Here is a 23,656-nt window from a genome sequence, read left to right on the forward strand (position 1 = left end):
ATGGCCTTCGCACCCATGGGGCCTGAGGCCTCGTTCTTCAAGGTTTTGGACCAGCACAGGGCTTTCCTGCTGGCCGACCTGAGGAGAGTCGGCGAGGAGACCCCTCGCGGGGGGACCCGCCCTGCCTCGAGGTATAAGAGAGAGCGAGAATGTTCCATGGGGCGCGTGGGTTGAGGAGGAAGATGTGCAAAATAGATTTTGGGGCGCCCCTTTCTGAGCTAATTCCTGTCGCTCTGACCTCAGGGGAGCAGGGCCACCTCGCTGTTGTCCAGGCCACCGGGGGGGGGGGTGCCTCTCAGACCAGCCCCCAGCCCCCAGCCCCCAGCCCCCAGAGAGGCCCTTCCTTAGCGTTCCTGCCACCTTCCTGCTTCAGCTCTTCTTGCCAACCCCAAAGCCTGGGCACAGCCTGCTTTGTGTCTTCTAGAATGTTTTCCTAGAACGCTCTCCTAGAATGTTCTAGGAGCATCCTCGCAGTCAGGCTCTCGGAGTTCTTCATAAATTTTTAACTTAAAAAGGTTTTTGACTGCAAGTTTTTTTTTTTTTTTTGAGGGAAAATGACAGTTCACACTCAGTAAGCAATGTCTTTCTCAAAATGACCAGTATTTCAGTGTACCTCTTTTAAGTAACTTATAATAAAAGAACCGTTCTTTTGACGTATACACGGAAATGGACACAATGTAAATGATTTTTTAAAATTAATTACAGAGATTGTCCAGGTACTGCAATTGCAATTAACTACAGAGAATGTTATAAATTTTATTAAGTTAAAATGTTCTGTCGTTTTGCTCGCTTTTTGTGTCTGGTTTATCAGCGAACTTTTTTTTTAAGCCCGAGCTAAGTGCCAAAAACGAAACAAAAACACCCATAAGCAAACAAACTTTTGACAAAAGAATTTAGTTTGAGGGAAAGCTTGAGAGGGTGAGAGAAGGGAGGGAGTGGGGAGTTCCTTGTTTACATTTCAGATGTAAATTAATCTGATTGTATCTTAAGGTTGGTTACAGTATTGTTGAGCAACATTTTTTCAAACTGGAAAAACTAATGAGATATTTGAGTTAGTTTTTACCTCTCATTGTTAGAAAATATTGGTTTTTAAATACGTGTTTTTTCAGCCAATGGAGTTTTCGTGGAAATTAAAACTCTACATTTTACCCATTTTCCAGATTTAATTTGATTTTCCATTCCTACTCAATATGCTATTTGTGTATGTAACAGAACATTTTTGAAAACTGATGGTTTAAAGTTAAATGGTGAAATTAAAATTTTTGTCAGCTGACAGAAAACTGGGCTCAGTCTTAATATTGCTGTGAAATGGCATAAGAGTTGCGAAGTCAACCATTTGGTACAGAAATCAAAATTTATTCATTTCATGGCACTGATTTAACTTTTTTTCCCTCTCTTTTGTATTACTAAAATCCAAAAACGTTGATTCAAGGCACGAAATCAGCTAGGGTAATGTGCTAAGAGTAGTGTTTCTTTTGGAATATTTTCGCACTGCATTTTTGAGGAAAAAAAATCAAGTTGAAAGCCAGTATTACATCATTTTTAATTAAAACATTTATCGTTAGAATCTCAAGCCGACAAATTTGTATCTAAATTCAGCTACGTTAAAGTAGGTTAGTATAAAAAGTAGGGAAAATGCGTTTATAAATTATATTGCCTCATTAATATAAAAGGGAGCTATGACTTCAACTGGTAATTGAGAATTACATAAAACTATAAGCAAATGAATTTTTTTCCCTAAGTAATTGCTCTAAATGTAGCTGTTGTTTTAATGTACTGATGTCAAGGTTTAATGGGAGAAATCATTATTGACATGGATTACCTGGTCTTAAAAAACAACCAATGAAACGAAAGTTACTTAGTGTTGTTCTGGGGATAAGTCACATATTGTAAAGGCCTAATTTATAATTAAGATCAAATCACAGTGTGTTTCTTATTTCAGTACTGAGGTTCTTGCAGCTATCGAAAATATTATCCAAGACATAATCGCAAGCTTGGCAAGAAATGAAGCACCTGCATTCACTATAGACAACAGATCAAGCTGGGAAAATATAAAGTGGGCATTTTGCATTTTTATTTTTATATGCAGTATCTGTATCATTATTTGAATTTATCTCAGAGTTCTAATCAGACTTTATTTATTTCATTGCCTTTAACATGCCAAAAAGAATTTATGGAAATTTACAAAATATATTTCATACAGAAAGTTATGGAAGCTAGGTGTGAAAGATAAGGTAAAGAAAGAACAATGCTGTTCTTGGGTGCTGTAGATTCTGACTCATAGTGACATCATGTGGCAGAGTAGGGTTTTCTTGGCTGTAGTCTTTAAGGAAACAGATCTCCCTGTCTTTCTCCTATAGAGCCTCCTGGTGGATTTGAACCACCAACCTTTGCTTATCAGCTGAGCACTTAACCGTTGCACAGCCAGGGCTAATTAAAAAAAAATAATAATAATGCTAGGGTTATAAGATGGAGCACCAAAAGAGGTTAGAATTCAAAATGCACATGATAAAGCCCTATTGTCTTGCTAAGAATACACCCCAAACTTAGATCTAAGCTTTCATAGCACTCAGTGGAGGAAATGTGGTCAGTGGAAGTCTCATCAATAAGATACCGCAAAAGCAAACCACTTGCTCAGAGGAATTACAACCGATCCCGAAGACCAAAAACAAATGTATCTGGAGCATAGCAGCACATTTCAAAGGCTCTTGCTCTTGTCAGATCTCCTCTCTCTGCTGAGTTACATGTCCAAGAAGAGTAAGGTCAGCAATTGGCTTCATGAAAGTCCTCGAGCCTAGTTATATAGTTTTCCAGCTTTTCAGCGTATAGATTCTTCCCTGTAAAGATGCCTCATACTTTCTAAGAGCTACAGAAACAGAGTAAAAATAATTTGAGGCTCCTTACTCAGGAAGGTGCCTGGATGGGGCAAACTGTTTGCACTACTACCCTAAGGGTTGGGGGTTTGAACCCACCCAGTGGTGCCATGAAAGAAAGTCCTGGCAATCTGCTTCCATAAAGATTACATCCAAGAAAGCCCTATGGAGCAGTTCTATCCGGTAATACATGGGGTTGCCATGAGTCAGGAATCAACTTGACAGCAATCAGTTAGTTGCTAAATATTCCTTTGTAATTAATATAAACTGTAGTTTTGAATCATATTTTGTGTAATAATTTATTGTGTTTTCAGTGAAAATTAGGTTCCCATTTGACACTTTCTACAAAAATTGTTCAGTAACGTTAGTTACATTTTTCACAAAATATCAACATTCTATTTAATTGTGTTCTGGTTGTTCTATTTCCAGTACTTCAGTTTCCCTGACCCTTTATCTTCTCATCTTTGCTTGAGACTAAGTGTTGACATTTTGGTCTCATAGATCTTTTTTTTAATGGGTCCCAGTACTCATGGGTAATATCCTTTATTTTGTGTGCCTGTCTGTTATTTCCCTAAAAGGTGACCTTAGGGGATAATTTTGGTTCAAGGTTTAAAGAGTATCCCAGGGCTCTAGTCTCAGGGATTCCTCTAGTCTCAACTGATCAGGTAAGTTTGGACTTTTTTAAGAATTTGAACTCTGTTCTGTGTTTTCTCCCATTTTTTCAGGTCCGTTTATTGTGGCCCTGATCAGAATGGCCAGTAGTCGTGGCTGGGCACTATCTAGTTCTTTTCTATAATATTTTCAAAGATGGATTTCATCCAGTCTTCAAGCAGTCGACATCTGGCCTCTTTGCCTGGTGCATTCTGCCACCTTTAGGACAGGCTTGGCAGTTCTATTCAGCAACCTAATATAAATTATTTTATTTAATTAATTTTGGCATTAAATCAGAATTATAATGTTTCAAAACTAACAATTATTAAAATGAATAAAATGCCAATAAAAATGTGAAATATTTGAAAACTTTTTACGTATACTACATATTTTACCAGGAAAGACATTATGTGTGTATATATGTATATGTATATATATATATCTCTATATATAAATATGTATATCTAATTGTATATATATCACAGTAAGGTCTTTAATTCTTTTTCTTTAAACATTTTATTGTAGTGCTTTGTATGTCACAAAGCTAATTGCCACCTGTAATGATCTAAGTTTACAAAACAGTTATGCCAAAGCTTCAGTGAGTACACGGAGAGGAGATGTGTAACTTAATGTGAAGAGGACATTAAATACATACTGTTTGATGTTTAAAATGTTTTTTTCCATCTTACTCCCTTGTTTTAAACAAAATGACAGGTTTGAAGATTCTGTGGGACTTCAGATGGTATCGCAGTGTACCACAAGAAAGATCAAAAGTGATTCACCAAAATCAGTTCAAAATTTCGGTAAATCTTTCTTGTTTAGTGGTAAAGAAGAAATAAATATATTCAACTCCCTTCTGACTTTTAGTTGCTCCTAGTTAAATTTTACTTGTTCTTTAATAGACCACTCTTGTACTTGAGATAAATGTCTAGAATTTGTTGTCAACAACCATGGGAGTAGATTATCATTCCAAAGTAAATGTAGGTTTCAGGGTATGTGGGTCAGTGGGACATTATTCTCTCAGTGTAGCTGTTCATGGAGAAATTAATTTTACTGATTCTCCAGGCAGTTATTACTCTGTATTTAGTCCTCCTATTTTGGAAAGATAAAATGTATAAAAAGTAACTGGGGACAGTTAATAATCCTTGTTTTTTTTAATTTCATATTTTTTTTAATTTTAAAATGAATACCATTGTAGTTTCTGTTAGCAGTATCTTTTTACTGTGTGAGATAATGATGAGTAACTTGTTTATCATGTCTTTTCCAGCTCTAATTCTTAAAATATTGTCCATGGTTTATAAATTAGTACAAAGCAACACTTACGCAACCAAAAGGTAAATACATTGTTCCGGCAAATTACCCTGTAAAATGCAATGTGTGATTTAGTTAACTTTTATTATATGCTTTCAAAAATTGCATAAGAGTAGACTATGGGTAATAACTTTCTTCATATGTTTAGCCTAGTTAACATTTTCTTCAAATAAGACCCCACTATTTGGAATTGACTCGATGGCACTGGGTTTTGGGTTATTTGTCATATTCAAAGAGAATATCAGTAATTAAAAATGCATTTTTAAAATTTTCGTAGAGACATATATTACACTGACATCCAGCTCTTTGGTAACCAGACTGTTGTGGACAACATAATCAATGACATTTCTTGTATGTTAAAAGTGCCAAGGAGGAGCCTACATATAGTAAGTAGCACTGAGTGCAAATCGGCTTATTTTAAAGCAGAATATGTAAAAATTGTGATCAAAATAAAAATTTAATCTGTGCCTTCTTTTGGTATTCCTAGATACTATATTATTCTTACTGTAAACTTAATCTGTTTTCAATATATTCCCTTGCAGGAATGAACTAAAACAGATGACTTGCCAAATATTCTCAATTCCTAAATTCTCTTACATGTTTTTTATTTCTTAAATTCCAAGCCGAGTTAAAACTGTAGTTTTGCAGGCAAACATGAGGAATGGCTTAAAACAAACAAACAAAAAACCCGTTGCCGTCGAGTCGATTCTGACTCATAGCGACCCTGTGGGCAGAGTAGAACTGTGCCATAGGTTTTCCAAGGAGCGGCTGGTGGATAACTTAGCAACATGTATTAGTGAAAAAGGTTTTAAATATGCCTTTTTTTTTTTCAGTTATCTACATCAAAAGGTTTAATTGCTGGCAATTTAAGCTACATTGAGGAAGATGGCACCAGAGTGAACTGTACTGGTTGCTCGACAGTAAGCACCACTGATGCTCTCACGGGCTGCATTAAGTCCCTGTCAGACCCTTCGTTTCTGAGATGTGTTCTATTTCCTGCTTTATTATGTAGTCTAGAGCTTAAGATTTGAAATTAAACCTGAGGTATAAATAAGTATATGTTTTACAGTGCGGTACATTACATAGTTTCAAAATATGCCAATTGTCAAATGTCATGTTGAATTAAACGTATGTGTACATTCCTTTAAAAAAATATACTGTTATATCCAGGTAGAGTGTGACTTGACCATTATGGCATGGTTGTTCCTGTAACCTTGCTAATACTTTCCTGGTTCTGAAATTAATATATTTAACGCTAAATTATTTGGTTGGCTTTGGTATATAGCAAGACGATAGTACTACGCTAGCAGAGATGTTTGGAAAAGGGCCAAGTTACCAGTTGGGAAAAGAGGAGGGTGATGCTTAGGAGACCCTGCATCAGGAAGCCTTATTCACCTTGGCCCATCAGTGTTGGCTTTTTGAACCTCTCACCTACAGAGCTTCCTAGAGGATCTCACCTGCTGGGAGATAGTTTGGGCCGTGTGTCTCTTTTCTTACTGAGGGGTAGATCTGTTTCCTCCTGTGTTCTTTTTTTTTTTTAATAACTTTTATTAAGCTTCAAGTGAACATTTACAAATCCAATCAGTCTGTCACATATAAGTTTACATACATCTCACTCCCTACTCCCACTTGCTCTCCCCCTCTTGAGTCAGCCCTTTCAGTCTCTCCTTTCTTGACAATTTTGCCGGCTTCCCTCTCTCTATCCTCCCATCCCCCCTCCAGACAAGAGTTGCCAACACAATCTCAAGTGTCCACCTGATATAATTAGCTCACTCTTCATCAGCGTCTCTCTCCCACCCGCTGACCAGTCCCTTTCATGTCTGATGAGTTGTCTTCGGGGATGGTTCCTGTCCCGTGCCAACAGAAGATCTGGGGAGCATGGCCGCCGGGATTCCTCTAGTCTCAGTCAGACCATTAAGTTTGGTCTTTTTATGAGAATTTGGGGTCTGTATCCCACTGATCTCCTGCTCCCTCAGGGGTCCTCTGCTGTGCTCCCTGTCAGGGCAGTCATCGATTGTGGCCGGGCACCAACTAGTTCTTCTGGTCTCAGGATGATGTAGGTCTCTGGTTCATGTGGCCCTTTCTGTCTCTTGGGCTCTTAGTTGTCATGTGGCCTTGGTGTTCTTCATTTTCCTTTGCTCCAGGTGGGTTGAGACCAATTGATGCATCTTATATGGCCGCTTGTTAGCATTTAAGACCCCAGACGCCACATTTCAAAGTGGGATGCAGAATGATTTCATACTAGAATTATTTTGCCAATTGACTTAGAAGTCCCTGCAAACCATGTTCCCCAGACCCCCGCCCTTGCTCCACTGACCTTTGAAGCATTCATTTTATCCCGGAAACTTTCCTCCTGTGTTCTTAATGAGGAATAAATCTCTGATGACTGGTATAGTCAAAGGAAAATGAAAATATAGATTTTTGTGATAGATTATAAAGTTATACTCACTTTTTATTTAAAAAAAAAAACTTTCTTGTTTTGTCAACTTAGGCTGTTGCTGTGCCATCTAACATTCAAGGACTTGGGAGTATCCTTTGAGTGGGAAAATGAAACTTTTACAACGATTTCTCTTTTTAATTTTTATTGTGCTCTAAGTGAAAGGTTACAAGTCAGTCTCTCATACAAAAATTTATATACACCTTGCTATGTACTCCTAGTTGCTGTCCCCCAGTGAGACAGCACACTCCTCCTCTCCACCCTGTATTCCCTGTGATCATTCAGCCAGTTCTGTCCCCCTCTGCCTTCTCATCTCCCTTCCAGACAGGAGTTGCCCTCATAGTCTCATGTGTCTACTTGAGCCAAGAAGCTCACTCCTCACCAGTATTGTTGTCTGTCTTATAGTCCAGTCCAATCCCTGTCTGAAGAGTTGTCTTTGGGAATGGTTACAATAATTCTTCATTTGTTCCTCTGATGAACCAAATCTTCATTATGTGCAGAGAACAAGTTAGACCCTCTAGTCAAAATAAACACACTGTGGTTCCCACTCTTAGGTACTTGCTGTCTAGCCAGGAAGACAATATTTAAAAGTATAAATAGATGTTTGCATTTATATATTTAAAAGTAAAATAAAATATTTTATTTATAGCTGTTTTTTCATTGATCTCTATGGCATCATTATTTTAGTTGGTGGGGTAAATTTAAATACTGTCACCTTCAAGAGTACATGTGGTTCAGCCTTAACTTCACAGATTTAATTACAGATGCAAAATTTCTGTTAATTGTGGAAAAAGATGCGACATTTCAGCGTCTCCTAGATGATAACTTTTGCAGCAAAATATCTCCATGCATCATGGTTACGGTATATTGTCTGCCTTTACTGCAGTCCCCAGACTAACATGTATGCTCTGGTGATTGGTAAGATGGGTTTATAATATCTCCACAGCTTGGACAACGTTCTGTTATCAATATGATGCAAGAATTTCAAGGTGTTCATTTAAACATCCTCAAGTCTAACTAAAATCAAAGCAGTGGCCCGATTCTTAAATACCTCAAAAGTGAGTTTCTTGTACTAGGGTGAGCTTGGGTCACCTCACCCTGTTGCCGCTGGGGCTGCTTGTTCCTACATGATATGGCAGCACTGGGGCTTCGGGCAGGTTGAGTTAGCAAGTGCGGCTCCTTGTTCTTCCTCATACAGTTTGTGGACCAGGTAATTCCATTAATTCAATCAAAAGGATCTGACTTTCTTTTTTTTTCTTTTTAACACGATTGTGCAAAGAATAGCAAAGAACACAGAAGCATAAGTTGTGGCTTCTGAGGTTGAGATAACTCCACACAGGGAGCCACAGGCATCAGTTAGTACTATGTGCTTTAAATTACTTCGCTATGTAATTCTTGCTTTAATGACTTTATAATATTATGTAATTCTTGCTTTAATGACTTTATAATATTATTTCATCATTTAGGGTTTATTAAACCCTAAATTTAACTGGGTAAGCTTCTAAGTGCTTTACAATTATTAAATAACTTCTTATAATAACCTTATGAAGAGTTATGTGAATTTTTGTTGTTGTTGTCAGGTGCCATCAAGTCGATTCTGACTCATATTGACCCCATGTAACAGAGTAACACTGCCCCATAGGGTTTTCTAGGCCGTAATCTTTATGGGAGCAGATCACCAGTTCTTTCTCCCTCGGAGCTGCTGGATGGGTTCAGTCAGTCTTTCAGTTAGCAGCCAAGTGCTTAACCATTGCACCACCAGGACTCCTGATGTGCATTTTACAGATGAAGAAACCAGGACGCAGAAAGAGCACATCACTTTTTCAGGTTCATGCTGCAAAGAAGTGGCAGTGTGAGGTGCACACCCAGGCTGCCTGGCCCCCAGATGCTGCATGTCATTGCTGTGCTATGCCGCCTCTCCACGTCTCCAGTGTTAGATATTTTGGTTATTTATAGTCATTTTTGTAATATTTTGGTATTTGCAGTAATTTTAAATAATACTGCAACAAATACCTTTAAGTGTTTGGGATTTTTTATTATTTATTTCTGCTGAAATATTTCTTAGGATCACTGCCTAGGAGTGGGCTAACAAAGGCAAAGGTATGAATGCTGGTGGGCTCATGAGCCCGTTTTCTATGCTGTCCGTTTCGTCACAGCCAGCCCCACCCCTCCACCACTTGGAACTCGGGGCGGCGGGGAGGATTTAACTCTTAGATTATTAGTAAAATAAGGGTGCAGTTTAGTCGATTTCATTCTACTGAAATTAAAATGTATAGTTCCAATCTTGCTTTTAGGGAAAGGGAGTACCTGACCTGAACACAAGACTGTTAGTCAAGAAGCTGTGGGATCTCTTTCACATTCCCGTTTTCACTCTCGTAGATGCTGACCCACATGGTAATCTATCGTTGTACTATTTGAAAGTGCCAGAATTAAATCATATTTGTAGTTGTGTTTTTTTTTCCCTCTCGGGACACTTTTCACAAAATATTTAAAAGGTTATTATTATTATGTAAAAATTAAGGACTATAATCAAGGAAATTTATTGCTATTTTTTTGCTGTATTAGACTGAGAACTATACATTTTTCATTTGTTATGTCCTCGAAAATAAAAATTGCAGATGTCAGATAAAATTTTAGAGGGCAAATGATCAAACCTGTAACATGCAAGAAGACATTTTAAAGTTGGTTTTCTTTTAACAGGCATAGAAATAATGTGCATCTATAAGTATGGGTCTCTGGTAAGTATAACAAGATATTTTTCCTTACTCCACTATTCAGATATTTTCTGTTCCTTAGTGCACTTTCTGCATTGGCTGTCCTTTATCACTCCCTAGTAACCTTAATAACCTGTTGCCGTGGAGTCAATTCTGACTCATAGCAACCCTAAAGGACAGAGTAGAACTGCCCCATAGGGTTTCCAAGGAGCACCTGGTGGACTTGAACTGCTGACCTTCTGATTAGCAGCTGTAGCTCTTAACCGCTATGCCACCAGGGTCTCCCTAGTAACCTTAAAAAAAAAAACCCCAAAAAACCCATTGCTGTCTTAGTAACCTTAGGGCCCCAAATGTCCCAGAGGAGCCAGTATCCTAGTCTAGGACCTATCTGCATTTCAGTGGTTGTAATTCCAGCCTCCAGCATGGCTGATACAACCTCAGATGGCAGGTAGGATTAGCTGTGGGGTTCAGGGTAACAAGATAGTCTGATAGCCAGATATACTCTGAGTATTATGTTCTTCTTGAAGAAGAATGGGGCATCAGGATTGGAGGAAGACTCGTTAAAAACGAATGTTATGCGGATGACACAACCTTGCTTACTGAAAGTGAAGAGAACTTGGAGCACTTACTAATGAAGATCAAAGACCACAGCCTTCAGTATGGATTATACCTCCAACTCAACAATTTTTTTTTTTTAAACAAAAATCCTTATAACTCAACCATTAAGCAACATCATGATAAATGGGGAAAAGATTGAAGTTGTCAAGGATTTCATTTTACTTGGACCCACAATCAACAGCCATGGAAGCAGCAGTCAAGAAATCAAATGACGCATTGCATTGGGCAAATCTGCTGCAAAAGACCTCTTTAAAGTGTTAAAAACAAACAAACAAAGGTGTCACCTCGAAGACTAAGGTGAGCCTGACCCAAGCCATGGTGTTTACAATTACCTCCTATTCATGTGAAAGCTGGACAATGAATAAGGAAGACTGAAGAAGAATTGACACCTTTGAGTTATGGTGTTGGCGAAGAATATTGAATATACTATGAACTGCCAAAAGAACGAACAAATCTGTCTTGAAAGAGGTAGAACCAGAATGCTCCTTAGAAGCAAGGATGGTACGACTTCATCTCATTTACTTAGGACATGTTATAAGGAGGGACCAGTCCCCTGGAGTAGGACATCATGCTTGGGAGAGTGGAGGGTCGGTGAAAAAGAGGAAGTCCCCCAACGTGATGGATTGACGCAGTGGCTGCAACAATGAACTAAAGCAAAACAACGATTTTGAGGACGGTGGAGGACCGGGCAGTGTTTTGTTCTGTTGTACATAAGGTAGCTATGAGTTGGAACGACTCAACAACACTCAACAAGCATAACAACATTGTGTATAGACTTGGATTCTGACTTTGCCAATTCCCTTTCTCCTACCATAAGGAGAAATGAAAACACCAAATTTCTTCACGAGTCTGCAATTCAAATACATCAGTGATTCTCAAAGTTTGGGCCCAGGACCAAGCAGCATTAGCATTACCTGGGAGCTTGTTAGAAATGCATACCTCACCATTCCCGAAGCCAACTCTGCAGACATAGACTGGACTATAACATATAAAATGATACCTGTGAAGAGCGTGCTTCTTAGTTCAAATAGATGCACGGGACTAAATTGGCAGCTCCTGTCTAGAGGTGAGATGAAAAGGCAGAAAAGGATAGGAACGGGTTGAATGGACACGTGAATTCCGGGGTGGAAAGGAGGAGTGTGCTTTCCCATCTAGGGATAGCAACTAAGGTCACATAACAATGTGTGTATAAATTTTTGTATGAGAAACTAACTTGAGCAGTATACTTTCAACTAAATCACAAAAAAGAAAAAAAGTGCAAACCTCAGCCCCCATCCATTCTAGAGGTGGTGCCCTCCAAGTGATTCTAAGGCATGGCACAGTTTGGAAACCACTGTCGTAGCCCTGGTGGCACAGTGGTTAAGCGTTCAACTGTTAGCCTAAAAGTTGGCAGTTCGAATCCACCAACAGCTCCTTGGAAACACTGTGGGGCAGCTCTACTCCGTCCTTTAAGGTCGCTATCAGAACGGACTCGATGGCAATGGATTTGGTTATATAACTTAAGTGTCCTGAAGTGTCCCTGTATATGTTTATAGCTGACGAAAAGGATGGTGGAGCAAGGTGGTAAAATATGAGTCACAAAGAAGAATAATAAATGCAGGTCAGGTAGGTTCAGTTATAGTTTTGCTTTATGGAAAATTAATACAGAAACACTAAAAAACTCTTTTAAAATTGTCAGTGATAATCTGGTTTAGCAAAGCTCACTGGGATATTCTTCTGTGGACTCGGGGGATGTGAAGTTACGTTTAATGCTTGTACTTCCTAATAAATAAAAGTATGCTGGTTCTCTGCAATTTAGCCTGACCTAATATACTTTTTTTAATATACTTTTACTTTTTATTTTAGTCTATGTCTTTTGAGGCCCATAATCTCACAGTTCCAGCAATTAGATGGCTTGGTCTCCTCCCTTCTGATATTAAAAGGTTAGATGGTTTAGCACAATGGTGATTCATTATACTATGTAACAATAAGCCTAAAAAGTCACTACAAAGGTAAGCTTAGTGTTTTTTCCTTAGACTGTGAATCAGAATTATGTAATTATGAGTTAAATTCATCAGTGTTTCTATTTCATTTACTTAAAAAACTTCACAAATAAAGTTGGTCAGTTGCACTTTCAGCCAGCAAAAACATTTTTGTTTTACTTTTTATGGTTAAAACATTTTGTCCATTCTTTTGTAATTAGAAAGTATAACACATTTAATCTAATTAAATGGTAATTATTTGCTATTATGTGTTCCGTAGAAGGTATAATAAATCATCCTGCATGTGAGTCAATTCTTTCATAGATTTAGTTTTAATTTCATAAAACACATTTTAAGTTTACTTAAAGTTGGGGTGCCTAAAGTTTGGCAAATCTAATTTATGTGTTCTTTATAGAAAAAATATCATTAAGGAACAAGATAAAAATCACCTACAGATGAGTACCTTTAATGCTTTGTCTATATCCTTCTATTTCTGTACATAGCTATAATTTTTTTTTTGCTTCAAGTGAAAGTTTACAAATCAAGTCAGTCTCTCACACAAAAACCCATATACACCTTGCTACACACTCCCCATTACTCTCCGCCTAATGAGACAGCCTGCTCTCTCCCTCCACTCTCTCTTTTCGTGTCCATTTCGCCAGCTTCTAACCCCCCCACCCTCTTATCTCTCCTCCAGGCAGGAGATGCCAACATAGTCTCCAGTGTCCACCTGTTCCAAGAAGCTCACTCCTCACCAGCATCCCTATCCAACCCATTGTCCAATCCAATCCCAATCCATGTCTGAAGAGTTGGCTTCGGGAATGCTTCCTGTCCTGGGCCAACAGAAGGTCTGGGGGCCATGACCACCGGGGTCCTTCTAGTCTCAGTCAGACCATTGAGTCTGGTCTTATGAGAATTTGGGGTCTGCATCCCAAAGCTCTCATGCTCCCTCAGGGGTTCTCTGTTGTGTTCCCTGTCAGGGCAGCCATTGGTTGTAGCCGGGCACCATCTAATTCTTCTGGTCTCAGGATGATGTAGTCTCTGGTTCATGTGGCCTTTTCTGTCTCTTGGGCTCGTCATCACCTTGTGTCCTTGGTGTTCTTCATTCTCCTTTGCTCCAGGTGGGTTGAGACCAATTGATGCATCTTAGATGGCTGCTTGCTAACATTTAAGACCCCAGATGCCACTCTTCAAAGTGGGATGCAGAATGTTTTCTTAATAGATTTTATTATGCCAATTGACTTAGATGTCCCCTGAAACCATGGTCCCCAGACCCCTGCCCCTGCTATGCTGGCCTTCGAAGCATTCAGTTTATTCAGGAAACTTCTTTGCTTTTGGTTTAGTCCAATTCTGCTGTCCTCCCCTGTCTTGAGTGCTGTCTTTGCCTTCACCGAAAGTAGTTCTTATCTACTATCGAATGCAGTGAGTGCCCCTCTTCCACCCTCCTTCCCTCCCCCCTCTCGTAACCATGAAAGAATGTTTTCTTCTCAGTTTAAACTATTTCTCAAGTTCTTATAATAGCAGTCATACAATATTTGTCCTTTTGCAGCTGACTAATTTCACTCAGCATAATGCCTTCCAGGTTTCTCCATGTTATGAAATGTTTCACAGATTTCTCACTGTTCTTTATCGATGCGTAGTATTCCATTGTGTGAATATACCATAATTTATTTATCCATTCATCCGTTGATGGGCACCTTGGTTGCTTCCATCTTCTTGCTATTGTAAACAGTGCTGCAGTAAACATGGGTGTGCATGTATCTGTTGTGTAAAGGCTCTTATTTCTCTGGGATATATTCCAAGGAGTGGAATTGCTGGATCGTATGGTAGTTCTATTTCTAGCTTTTTAAGGAAGCTCCAAATCCATTTCCAAAGTGGTTGTACCATTTGACATTCCCACCAGCAGTGTAGAAGTGTTCCAGTCTCTCCACAGCCTCTCCAACATTTATCCTTTTGTGTGCTTTGCATTAATGCCAGCCTTGTTGGAGTGAGGTGAAATCTCATTGTATAGTTTTGATCTGCATTTCTGTAATGGCTAACGATCGTGAACATTTCCTCATATGTCTGTTAGCTACTTGAATGTCTTCTTTAGTGAAGTGTCTATTCATATCTTTTGCTTGTTTTTTAATTTGGTTATTTGTCTTTTTGAAGTTGAGTTTTTGCAGTATCATGTAGATTTTAGAGATCAGGCGTTGATCAGAAATGTCGTGGCTAAAAACTTTTTCCCAGTCTGTAGGTAATCTTTTTACTCTTTTGGTGAAGTCTTTGGATGAGCATAGGTGTTTGATTTTTAGGAGCTCCCAGTTACCCAGTTTCTCTTCTACATTCTTTGTAATGTTCAATATAGTGTTTATGCCATGTATTAGGGCTCCTAATGTTGTCCCTATTTTTTCTTCCATAATCTTTATCGTTTTAGATTTGATATTTAGGTCTTTGATCCATTTTGAGTTAGTTTTTGTGCATGGAGTGAGGTATGGGTCTTGTTTCATTTTTTTGCAGATGGATATCCAGTTCTGCCAGCACCATTTGTTAAAAAGACTGTCTTTTCCCCATTTAACTGTTTTGGGGCCTTTGTCAAATATCAACTGCTCATGTGTGCATGGATTTATGTCTGGATTCTCAATTCTGTTCCATTGGTCTATATTTCTGTTATTGTGCCAGTACCAGGCTGTTTTGACTACTGTGGCGGTATAATAGGTTCTAAAATCAGGTAAAGTAAGGCCTCCCACTTTGTTCTTCTTTTTCAGTAATGCCTTGTTTATCTGGGGCCTCTTTCCCTTCCGTATGAAATTGGTGATTTTTTTCTCCATCTCATTAAAGAATGTCGTTGGGATTTTGATCGGAATTGCATTAAATGTATAGATTGCTTTTGGTAGAATAGACATTTTTATAATGTTAAGTCTCCCTATCCACGAACAAGGTATGTTCTTCCACTTATGAAAGTCTCTTTTGGTTTTTTGCAGAAGTGTACCGTAGTTTTCTTTGTATAAGTCTTTTACACCTCTGGTAAGATTTATTCCTAAGTATTTTATCTTCTTGGGGGCTACTATAAATGCAATTCACTTGGTGATTTCCTCTTCGATGTTCTTTTTATTGGTGTAGAGAAATCCAACTGATTTTTGTATGTTTATCTTGTATCCTGATACTCTGCTGAACTCTTCTGTTAGCTTCAGTAGTTTTCTGGAGGATTCCTTAGGGTTTTTTGTGTATAAGATTATGTCATCTGCAAGTAGAGATACTTTGACTTCTTCCTTGCCAATCTGGATGCCCTTTATTTCTTTATCTAGCCTAATTGCTCTGGCTAGGACTTCCAGCACAATGTTGAATAAGAGTGGTGATAAAGGGCATCCTTGTCTGGTTCTTGATCTCAATGGGAACGTTTTCAGGCTCTCTCCATTTAGGGTGATGTTGGCTGTTGGTTTTGTATAAATGCCCTTTATTATGTTGAGAAATTTTCCTTCTATTCCTATTTTGCTGAGAGCTTTTATCATGAATGAGTGTTGAACTTTATCAAATGCCTTTTCTGCATCAATTGATAAAATCATGTGATTCTTGTCTTTTGTTTTATTTATGTGGTGGATTACATTAATTGTTTTTCTATTGTTGAACCATCCCTGCATACCTGGTAATGAATCCCACTTGGTCATGGTGAATTATTTTTTTGATATGTTGTGGAATTCAATTGGCTAGAATTTTGTTGAGGATTTTTGCATCTACATTCATGAGGGATATAGGTCTATAATTTTCTTTTCTTGTGGTGTCTTTACCTGGTTTTGGTATCAGGGAGATGGTGGCTTCATAGAATGAGTTTGGTAGTATTCCGTCCTTTTCTATGCTCTGAAATACCTTTAGTAGTAGTGGTGTTAACTCTTCTCTGAAAGTTTGGTAGAACTCTGCAGTGAAGCCGTCCGGACCAGGGCTTTTTTTTGTTGGGAGTTTTTTGATTACCTTTTCAACCTCTTTTGTTATAGGTCTATATAGTTGTTCTCCCTCTGTGTTAGTTTAGGTAGGTAGTGTGTTTCTAGAAATTCATCCATTTTTTCTAGGTTTTCAAATTTGAGTATAGTTTTTCATAGTAATCTGATATGATTCTTTTAATTTCAGTTGGGTCTGTTGTAATATCACCCATCTCATTTCTTATTCGGGTTATTTGCTTCCTCTCCTGTTTTTCTTTTGTCAGTTTGGCTAGTGGTTTTTCAATTTTGTTAAGTTTTTCAAAAAACCGGCTTTTGGTCTTGTTAATTCTTTCAATTGTTTTTCTGTTTTCTATTTCATTTAGTTCAGCTCTAATTTTTATTATTTGTTTTCTTCTGGTACCTGTGGGTTTCTTTTGTTGCTCTCTTTCTATTTGTTCAAGTTGTAGGGATAATTCTTTGATTTTGGCCCTTTCTTCTTTTTGGATGTGTGCATTTATTGGTACAAATTGGCCTCTGAGCACCACTTTTGCTGTGTCCCAAAGGTTCTGATAGGAAGTGTTTTCATTCTCATTGGAATTCTATGAATTTCTTTATTCCATCCTTAATGTCTTCTATAATCCAGTCTTTTTTGAGCAGGGTATTGTTCAGTTTGCAAGTGTTTGATTTCTTTTCCCTGCTTTTCCTGTTATTGATTCCCACTTTTATGGCCTTATAGTCAAAGAAGATGCTTTGTAATATTTCAATGTTTTGGATTCTGCTAAGGCTTGCTTTATGACTTAATATGTGGTCTATTCTAGAGACTGTTCCATGAACACTAGAAAAGAAAGTATAGTTGGTTGCTGTGGGGTGGAGTGTTCTGTATATGTCTACGAGGCCAAGTTGGTTGATTGTGGCATTTAGATCTTCCATATCTTTATTCAGCTTTTTTCTGGATATCCTGTCCTTCACCAAAAGTGGTATGTTGAAGTCTCCTACTATTATTGTGGAGCTGTCTATCTCACTTTTCAATGCTGATAGAGTTTGTTTTATGTATCTTGCAGCCCTGTCATTGGGTGCATAAATATTTAATATGGTTATATCTTCTTGGTGTATTATCTCTTTAATCATTGTATAGTGTCCTTCCTTATCCTATCTGATGGTTTTAACTTTAAAATCTATTTTGTCAGAAATTAATATTGCCACTCCTGCTCTTTTTTGACTGTTGTTTGCTTGATATATTTTTTTTCCATCCTTTGAGTTTTAGCTTGTGTCTCTAAGTCTAAGGTGTGTCTCTTGTAGGCAGCATATAGATGGATCTTGTTTTTTAATCCATTCTGCCACTGTCTGTCTCTTTATTGGTGCATTTAGTCCATTGACATTCAGGGTAATTATGGATAGGTATGAATTCAGTGCTATCCTTTTGATGTCTTTTTTTGTGTGTTGACGGTTTCTTTTTCCTGCTTGATTTAATGTGCTGAGTAGATTTTCTTTATATGTTGTCCTTTCCTCATATTTGTTTTTGTTTCTGCTGAGTCTGTGTTTTTCCCTTGCATTTTATTTTGATGAGTAGGATAGTTTGTCTCCTTTGTGGTTACGTTATTATTTACTCCTATTTTTCTAAATTTAAAACTAACTTTTATTTCTTTGTATTGCCGTATCTTCCTCTCCATATGGAAGGTGTATGATTACATTTCTTAGTCCCTCTTTATTATTTTAATGTTGTCTTCTTTTGTATAATAACATTGCCATTACCCTGTGTTGGGCTTTTTTTTTTTTTTTTTAATCTTGCTTTGTTTTTTTTTTTTGTTTTCCCTGTCTGGGTTGACTTCTGGTTGCTCTGCCCGGTGTTCTAGTCTTGGGTTGATACCTGATATTATTGATTTTCTAACCAAGGAACTCCCTTCAATATTTCTTGTTTGGTTTTTACAAATTCCCTCAACTTGAGTTTATCTGGAAATGTCTTAATTTCACCTTCATATTTAAGAGACAATTTTGATGGATATATGATTCTTGGCAGGCAATTTTTTTCCTTCACTTTTTTAAATATGTCATCCCATTGCCTTCTTGCCTGCATGGTTTCTGCCAAGTAGTCCGAGCTTATTCTTATTGGCTGTCCTTTGCAGGTGACTTTTCTTTTATCCCTCACTGCTCTTACAATTGTCTCTTTATCTTTGGTTTTGGCAAGCTTGATTATAATATGTCTTGGTGACTTTCTTTTCAAATCTACTTTATGTGGAGTTCGATGAGCAGCTTGGATAGATATCTTCTCATCTTTCACAATATCAGGGAAGTTTTCTGCCAACAAATCTTCACCAATTTTCTCTGTATTCTCTGTTATCCCTCCCTGTTCTGGTACTCCAGTCACTCGTAGGTTATTTCTCTTTATCAATAGAGTCCCACATGATCCTTAAGGTTTCTTTATTTTTTTTAATTCTTTTATCTGATTTTTCTTCAAATATATTAGTGCCAAGTGATTTATCTTCAAGTTGAGAAATTCTAGCTTCTAGTTGCTCAATTCTACTCCTCTGACTTTCTATTGAGTTGTCTAATTCTGTAATTTTATTGTTAATCTTCTGAATTTGTGATTGCTGTCTGTCTATGGATTTTTCCAGCTTATTAAACTTTTCATTATGTTCCTGAATAATCTTTCTGAGTTCTTCAGTTGCTTTATCTGTGTATTCCTTGGCTTGTTCTGCATATTGCCTCGTTTCCTTCCTGATGTCTTGAAGGGTTCTGTATATTAAACTTTTATATTCTGCATCTGGTAATTCTAGGAATGCACTTTCATCTAAAAGATCCCTGGATTCTTTGTTTTGAGAGCCTGTTGAGGTGATCATGGCCTGTTTCTTTATGTGACTTGATATTGACTGTTGTCTCTGAGCCATCTATAAGTTATTGTATTAGTTTATGCTTGCTTACTGTGTCGTAGTTGCTTGCTTTGTTTTGTTTTGTTATACCCCATGGGTTGCTTGAGTGAGCTAGCTTGATTATTTTCGCCTTTGGAGCTCTGGCGTCCTGTCCCCAGCTGGCTAGAGCTGTTATCTGGTATATCAGTCTAGGAGTCCATTCAGTTTTCTTCTATGAGTTCAGCTCAGGTTTCCAGGTAGCTGATAACAAGTGTGTGGTATAGGCTCTGTCCTACAGTCTTAGAGGGGCAGGGGTGATTGGCATATATGCCTGTATCTGATTGCAGCAGGGGGTGATGCTCAGAACAAGGCAGGGGGCTGAGAACCAACCCCCAAGTGTCTCTGAGGAAAATGCGTCTCTGTTCCCTAGAGTGTGCTGGTGGGTGGGCTCTGCAGAGAGACCATGGGCACCCAAAGATTTGTTGTAAGGACTGGGAGGTACCAGTTATCCTGGGCCCCTGTCGAGGGTGGCTGGGCGACCCAAGTGGAGCCACCAGTCATTAGGTCCCTGTTGTGGGTAGGTGAGGACCTTGTTTACTAGGCAAAGCAATGTCAAACGTCAAACACCCACCTCTCCACTGCACAGCTGAAATGGTTGGAGTTTGTGAGTAAGGGCCTATTCTCCCAAAATAGGCCCACACAGGTCCATGCAGAAGGGAAAGGTGCTCAAGGTCCATGGATGGTTTATGCCTGGATAGGAGTTGCTTCTGTCCTGAGCTCCCCCAGTTAATGGAGCTAGCAGATTATCTTTTCCCCCCATTTGCAAATTTTTTCCTTCCCCAAGGCTGGGAGGACGGTTCTAGGTGCTCACCAGGGTCTATCTCAGGCCTGGGGATTCAGCTGCTGAAGCTGGCTTGGGGGTGGGGGGGGCGTGGTAAAATATACGCAAGTAGCAATTACTTAGCTTTTGCCGAGAGTGCCCTTCTCAGGTTCCGGAGGTGCGAGTGGGCTGTGTGGCTGGCTGCTTCTCCCTGAGGAAACTGTGGCCGAACGTTAGTATGGAGTGGCTTTTGAGGTCACTGATGGAGCTGACATAAGACGTAGCTAGAGTCTCTCCAAGCCCCTCACTTTAATAATGATCGGATCATTTGTCCTGACTTTGCATTAGAAGTGGTCTTCACACAAACAGGTTACCACCACGGGGTTTTGACCACGACATATACACTAAATTCGACAGCTTTGATTCACTAGAGCATAAATATCCAAAAATCTAAAACACAATGTTTTCTCTCGTGCCCTAGTTTTTTAAGAGGGGGCCGATCACCCAAAACCTGCACATGTTCCATATTTAGGAAATAAGCACCTGTGTCCAGGGGTTGCTCGCTTCTTAAAGAAATCTAATAAACATTTTGAAGTTCACTCTCATTAACCAATTAACACAGCCAGATAGGACCAGCCCGCTGCCGCCACCACTCTGGGAATGGTGCCTGAGGGCTCCCCACGATTCAGGTCTGGTAACTCCTCTCCACTTCTGAACGGTCTCTTCCTTCCGCTGCCCCTCAGTTCGTTGTCTAAGCTTGCCTTTGATGCTCAGGGCTCCCAGCTAGTCACAAATATACTCGTTTCACTTGTTTTTTCGGGTCTTTGTTGTAAAAGAGGGCTCGACGGAAGCATCTGTCTGTTCTGCCATCTTGGCTCTGCCTCCCATAGCTGTAAGTTTTAGCAAATATGGGATCATGTTCTAATATTATTTTGTAATCTTTTTTCTCACAACACGATGTGATTACTTTCCCATGTAAATAAACATATTTCTCTTCTACAATCTCATTTTAATGTCTTCTGTGACTGAGTTCCAGTGTGGGATGTGCCAAAGTTTGTTGAGTTAACCCCTCATAGTCAGACATAGGTGGTCTCCAAATCCTGTTCTTATAGGTAGTGTTTGACGGATGCTCTTGTAACCCAATCTCTGCCCACATCTTGAATTAGTCCCTTAGGCTGAATTCCCAGAAGAATTGCTGGGTCAAAAGGTATGCACATTTTTAAGACTTTGTCCTTGGAGAGGTTAACTATTTTGTTTTTCCATCAGAGAGTAAGAGCCCACCTGTCCCTCAGCATAGGGCATTATCACTTCTTCTTCATCTTCGATAATGTGATATTAAAAAAAAAAACATTATCTGGCTGTGTTAATTGGTTAATGAGAGTGAACTTCAAAATGTTTATTAGATTTCTTTAAGAAGCGAGCAACCCCTGGACACAGGTGCTTATTTCCTAAATATGGAACATGTGCAGGTTTTGGGTGATCGGCCCCCTCTTAAAAAACTAGGGCACGAGAGAAAACATTGTGTTTTAGATTTTTGGATATTTATGCTCTAGTGAATCAAAGCTGTCGAATTTAGTGTATATGTCGTGGTCAAAACCCCGTGGTGGTAACCTGTTTGTGTGAAGACCACTTCTAATGCAAAGTCAGGACAAATGATCCGATCATTATTAAAGTGAGGGGCTTGGAGAGACTCTAGCTACGTCTTATGTCAGCTCCATCAGTGACCTCAAAAGCCACTCCATATTAATATACAATCAAAGGAAAAACAATGTGCTAGCTGCAGAAACATGACTTCAAGAGAAATTCCATAGGCCTCCCTTTCAATCAAATTGTCACCCCTATACAGGAGCTGCCACTGCAAATGGTCATAATTATGGGGACACTGAAAAAGACTATGAAACTGGAGCTCCCCTGGGAAATCCGGGATCTGTGACTTCAAACGGTAGCCACACCATCAATCCTGGACTTTTCATGTTCTATTTTTAAAAAGAGCCGGAATCGACTTGGCGGCAGTGGGTTTTATACCAAGATAAAATTATGTTCTACTTTTTTTTAAATAATTTTTTTTCAAATTTAAAACTAGATACTTGTATGTGTGTGTGTGTGAGAGAGAGAGAGAATTAAACAGGAATGTTCGACCTTCCCTGTCCCAGAATTCTCAGTGAATTACAACGAATCAAGTACTCAGTGGAACTGGAAATCTCCCAGTGAATTCCAGCCGCTGGTCGCGCACGTTGGTGCTCCCTGCTCCAATAGTGGAGCTTAAAGGACTCTGGGAGGCTTCCCTGCATCTATCCTCGGGCTGCCCTGCTGCTGATATGCATGGCATTAGTGGATTAACAGGTGGACTTGCACCACTTTTCCTGGCTGTCATTTCTCAGTTTCTTGAAAGAGCACAACAAATAGAGGTGAAATGTGAATGACCTTCAAATTATAGGAGCACTCCGCTTTTACTGATAGGTTTTTTTCTTCTGTTTTTTTTCTAGGTTAAACATACCTAAAAATACTTTAATTCCACTGACAAAACGGGACCAAATGAAACTTGACAGTATCCTGAAGAGACCTTACATTACCTGCCAACCATTTTGGAGAAAAGAAGTATGTTTCTTTCTAAAATCGAAATGTTGTAAGTTTAATTACCATTTTCTTTAGCAGTGGCTATTCATATATTCATATAAAACAGCCTCCTTGAAATTTTATATAACCAACAACCAATGTTAGTAAACATTGAATTATATAGATGCTAACAGGTAACATCAACAGAATGGAGAGAGCCTGTTTTTATCCTCATCAGAGTTATATAACCACCGTCTACAGCTGTATCATAGGTTGGGAGTGGCTGGGGTGGGAGAGAAGGGGGAGAAATAATCGTAAAGAGCCCAAATCACTCCTAATTTTTGAAGGCACCCTCACAGGTATCCTCATTCCGGATATTTTTAGCTATAGCAGCTCTAGAATATTCTGGTTGACCCTAAAGGCTACTGCCAATGATTTTGGAGAACAAAGTCTGGATGTACCAGTCTGTTGAACTGACAGAAATGCAGCAAAGAACTCTGGTATGACTATATTTTAACTTTTGTTGACAGATGGAAGTAATGGCAGACTCTAAAATGAAGGCAGAAATCCAAGCTTTGACCTTCATATCATCTGATTATCTTTCCAAAGTATACTTACCTAACAAACTAAAATTTGGTGGATGGATATAAAAACATCAGAAGAACCCGTGATTGCCAGAAGCTTTCCATTAGTTTTGTTTTAATTGGTAAACACTGTAGTGGAAGGGACACATATTTTTATTTCTATAAACCATTTTCCACTAATATTTTTTTCTCAAAATGAAGGCTGCATTCTAATTTTCTTTAAAGATTATATTTCATTCTTCTCTATAGAGATTGATTTCTATCCTATGATTTAAGTAAATTATAAAGGAACATACATATTATTTTGACCTTTGAATTTTATTTGAAAAATTAATATTTTTATCAATTAGTCTCAAAGTGTGAAAAAATATTTTGTTTACTTTCTACAA

General features: G+C 38.6%; 1 protein-coding gene across 2 annotated transcripts; it reads left to right on the forward strand.

The window, feature by feature from the left end:
* Positions 1–23,656, forward strand: SPO11 (SPO11 initiator of meiotic double strand breaks). Of its 2 annotated transcripts, XM_003419912.3 has the most exons (13): positions 1–131; positions 1,943–2,056; positions 4,239–4,327; positions 4,792–4,858; positions 5,113–5,221; positions 5,669–5,755; positions 7,327–7,363; positions 8,025–8,134; positions 9,567–9,666; positions 9,973–10,010; positions 12,450–12,526; positions 22,614–22,725; positions 23,214–23,656. In XM_003419912.3, the coding sequence occupies exons 1-13, from the start codon at positions 1–3 to the stop codon at positions 23,331–23,333; spliced, it is 1,191 nt and encodes a 396-aa protein (XP_003419960.2). In that variant the 3' UTR covers positions 23,334–23,656. The 2 variants fall into 2 exon arrangements, with proteins under 2 accessions (XP_003419960.2, XP_003419959.2); XM_003419911.3 differs by lacking the exon at positions 1,943–2,056.

Source organism: Loxodonta africana, chromosome 24 (genome assembly GCF_030014295.1).
Source record: "Loxodonta africana isolate mLoxAfr1 chromosome 24, mLoxAfr1.hap2, whole genome shotgun sequence".
Taxonomy (NCBI): Eukaryota; Metazoa; Chordata; class Mammalia; order Proboscidea; family Elephantidae; genus Loxodonta; species Loxodonta africana.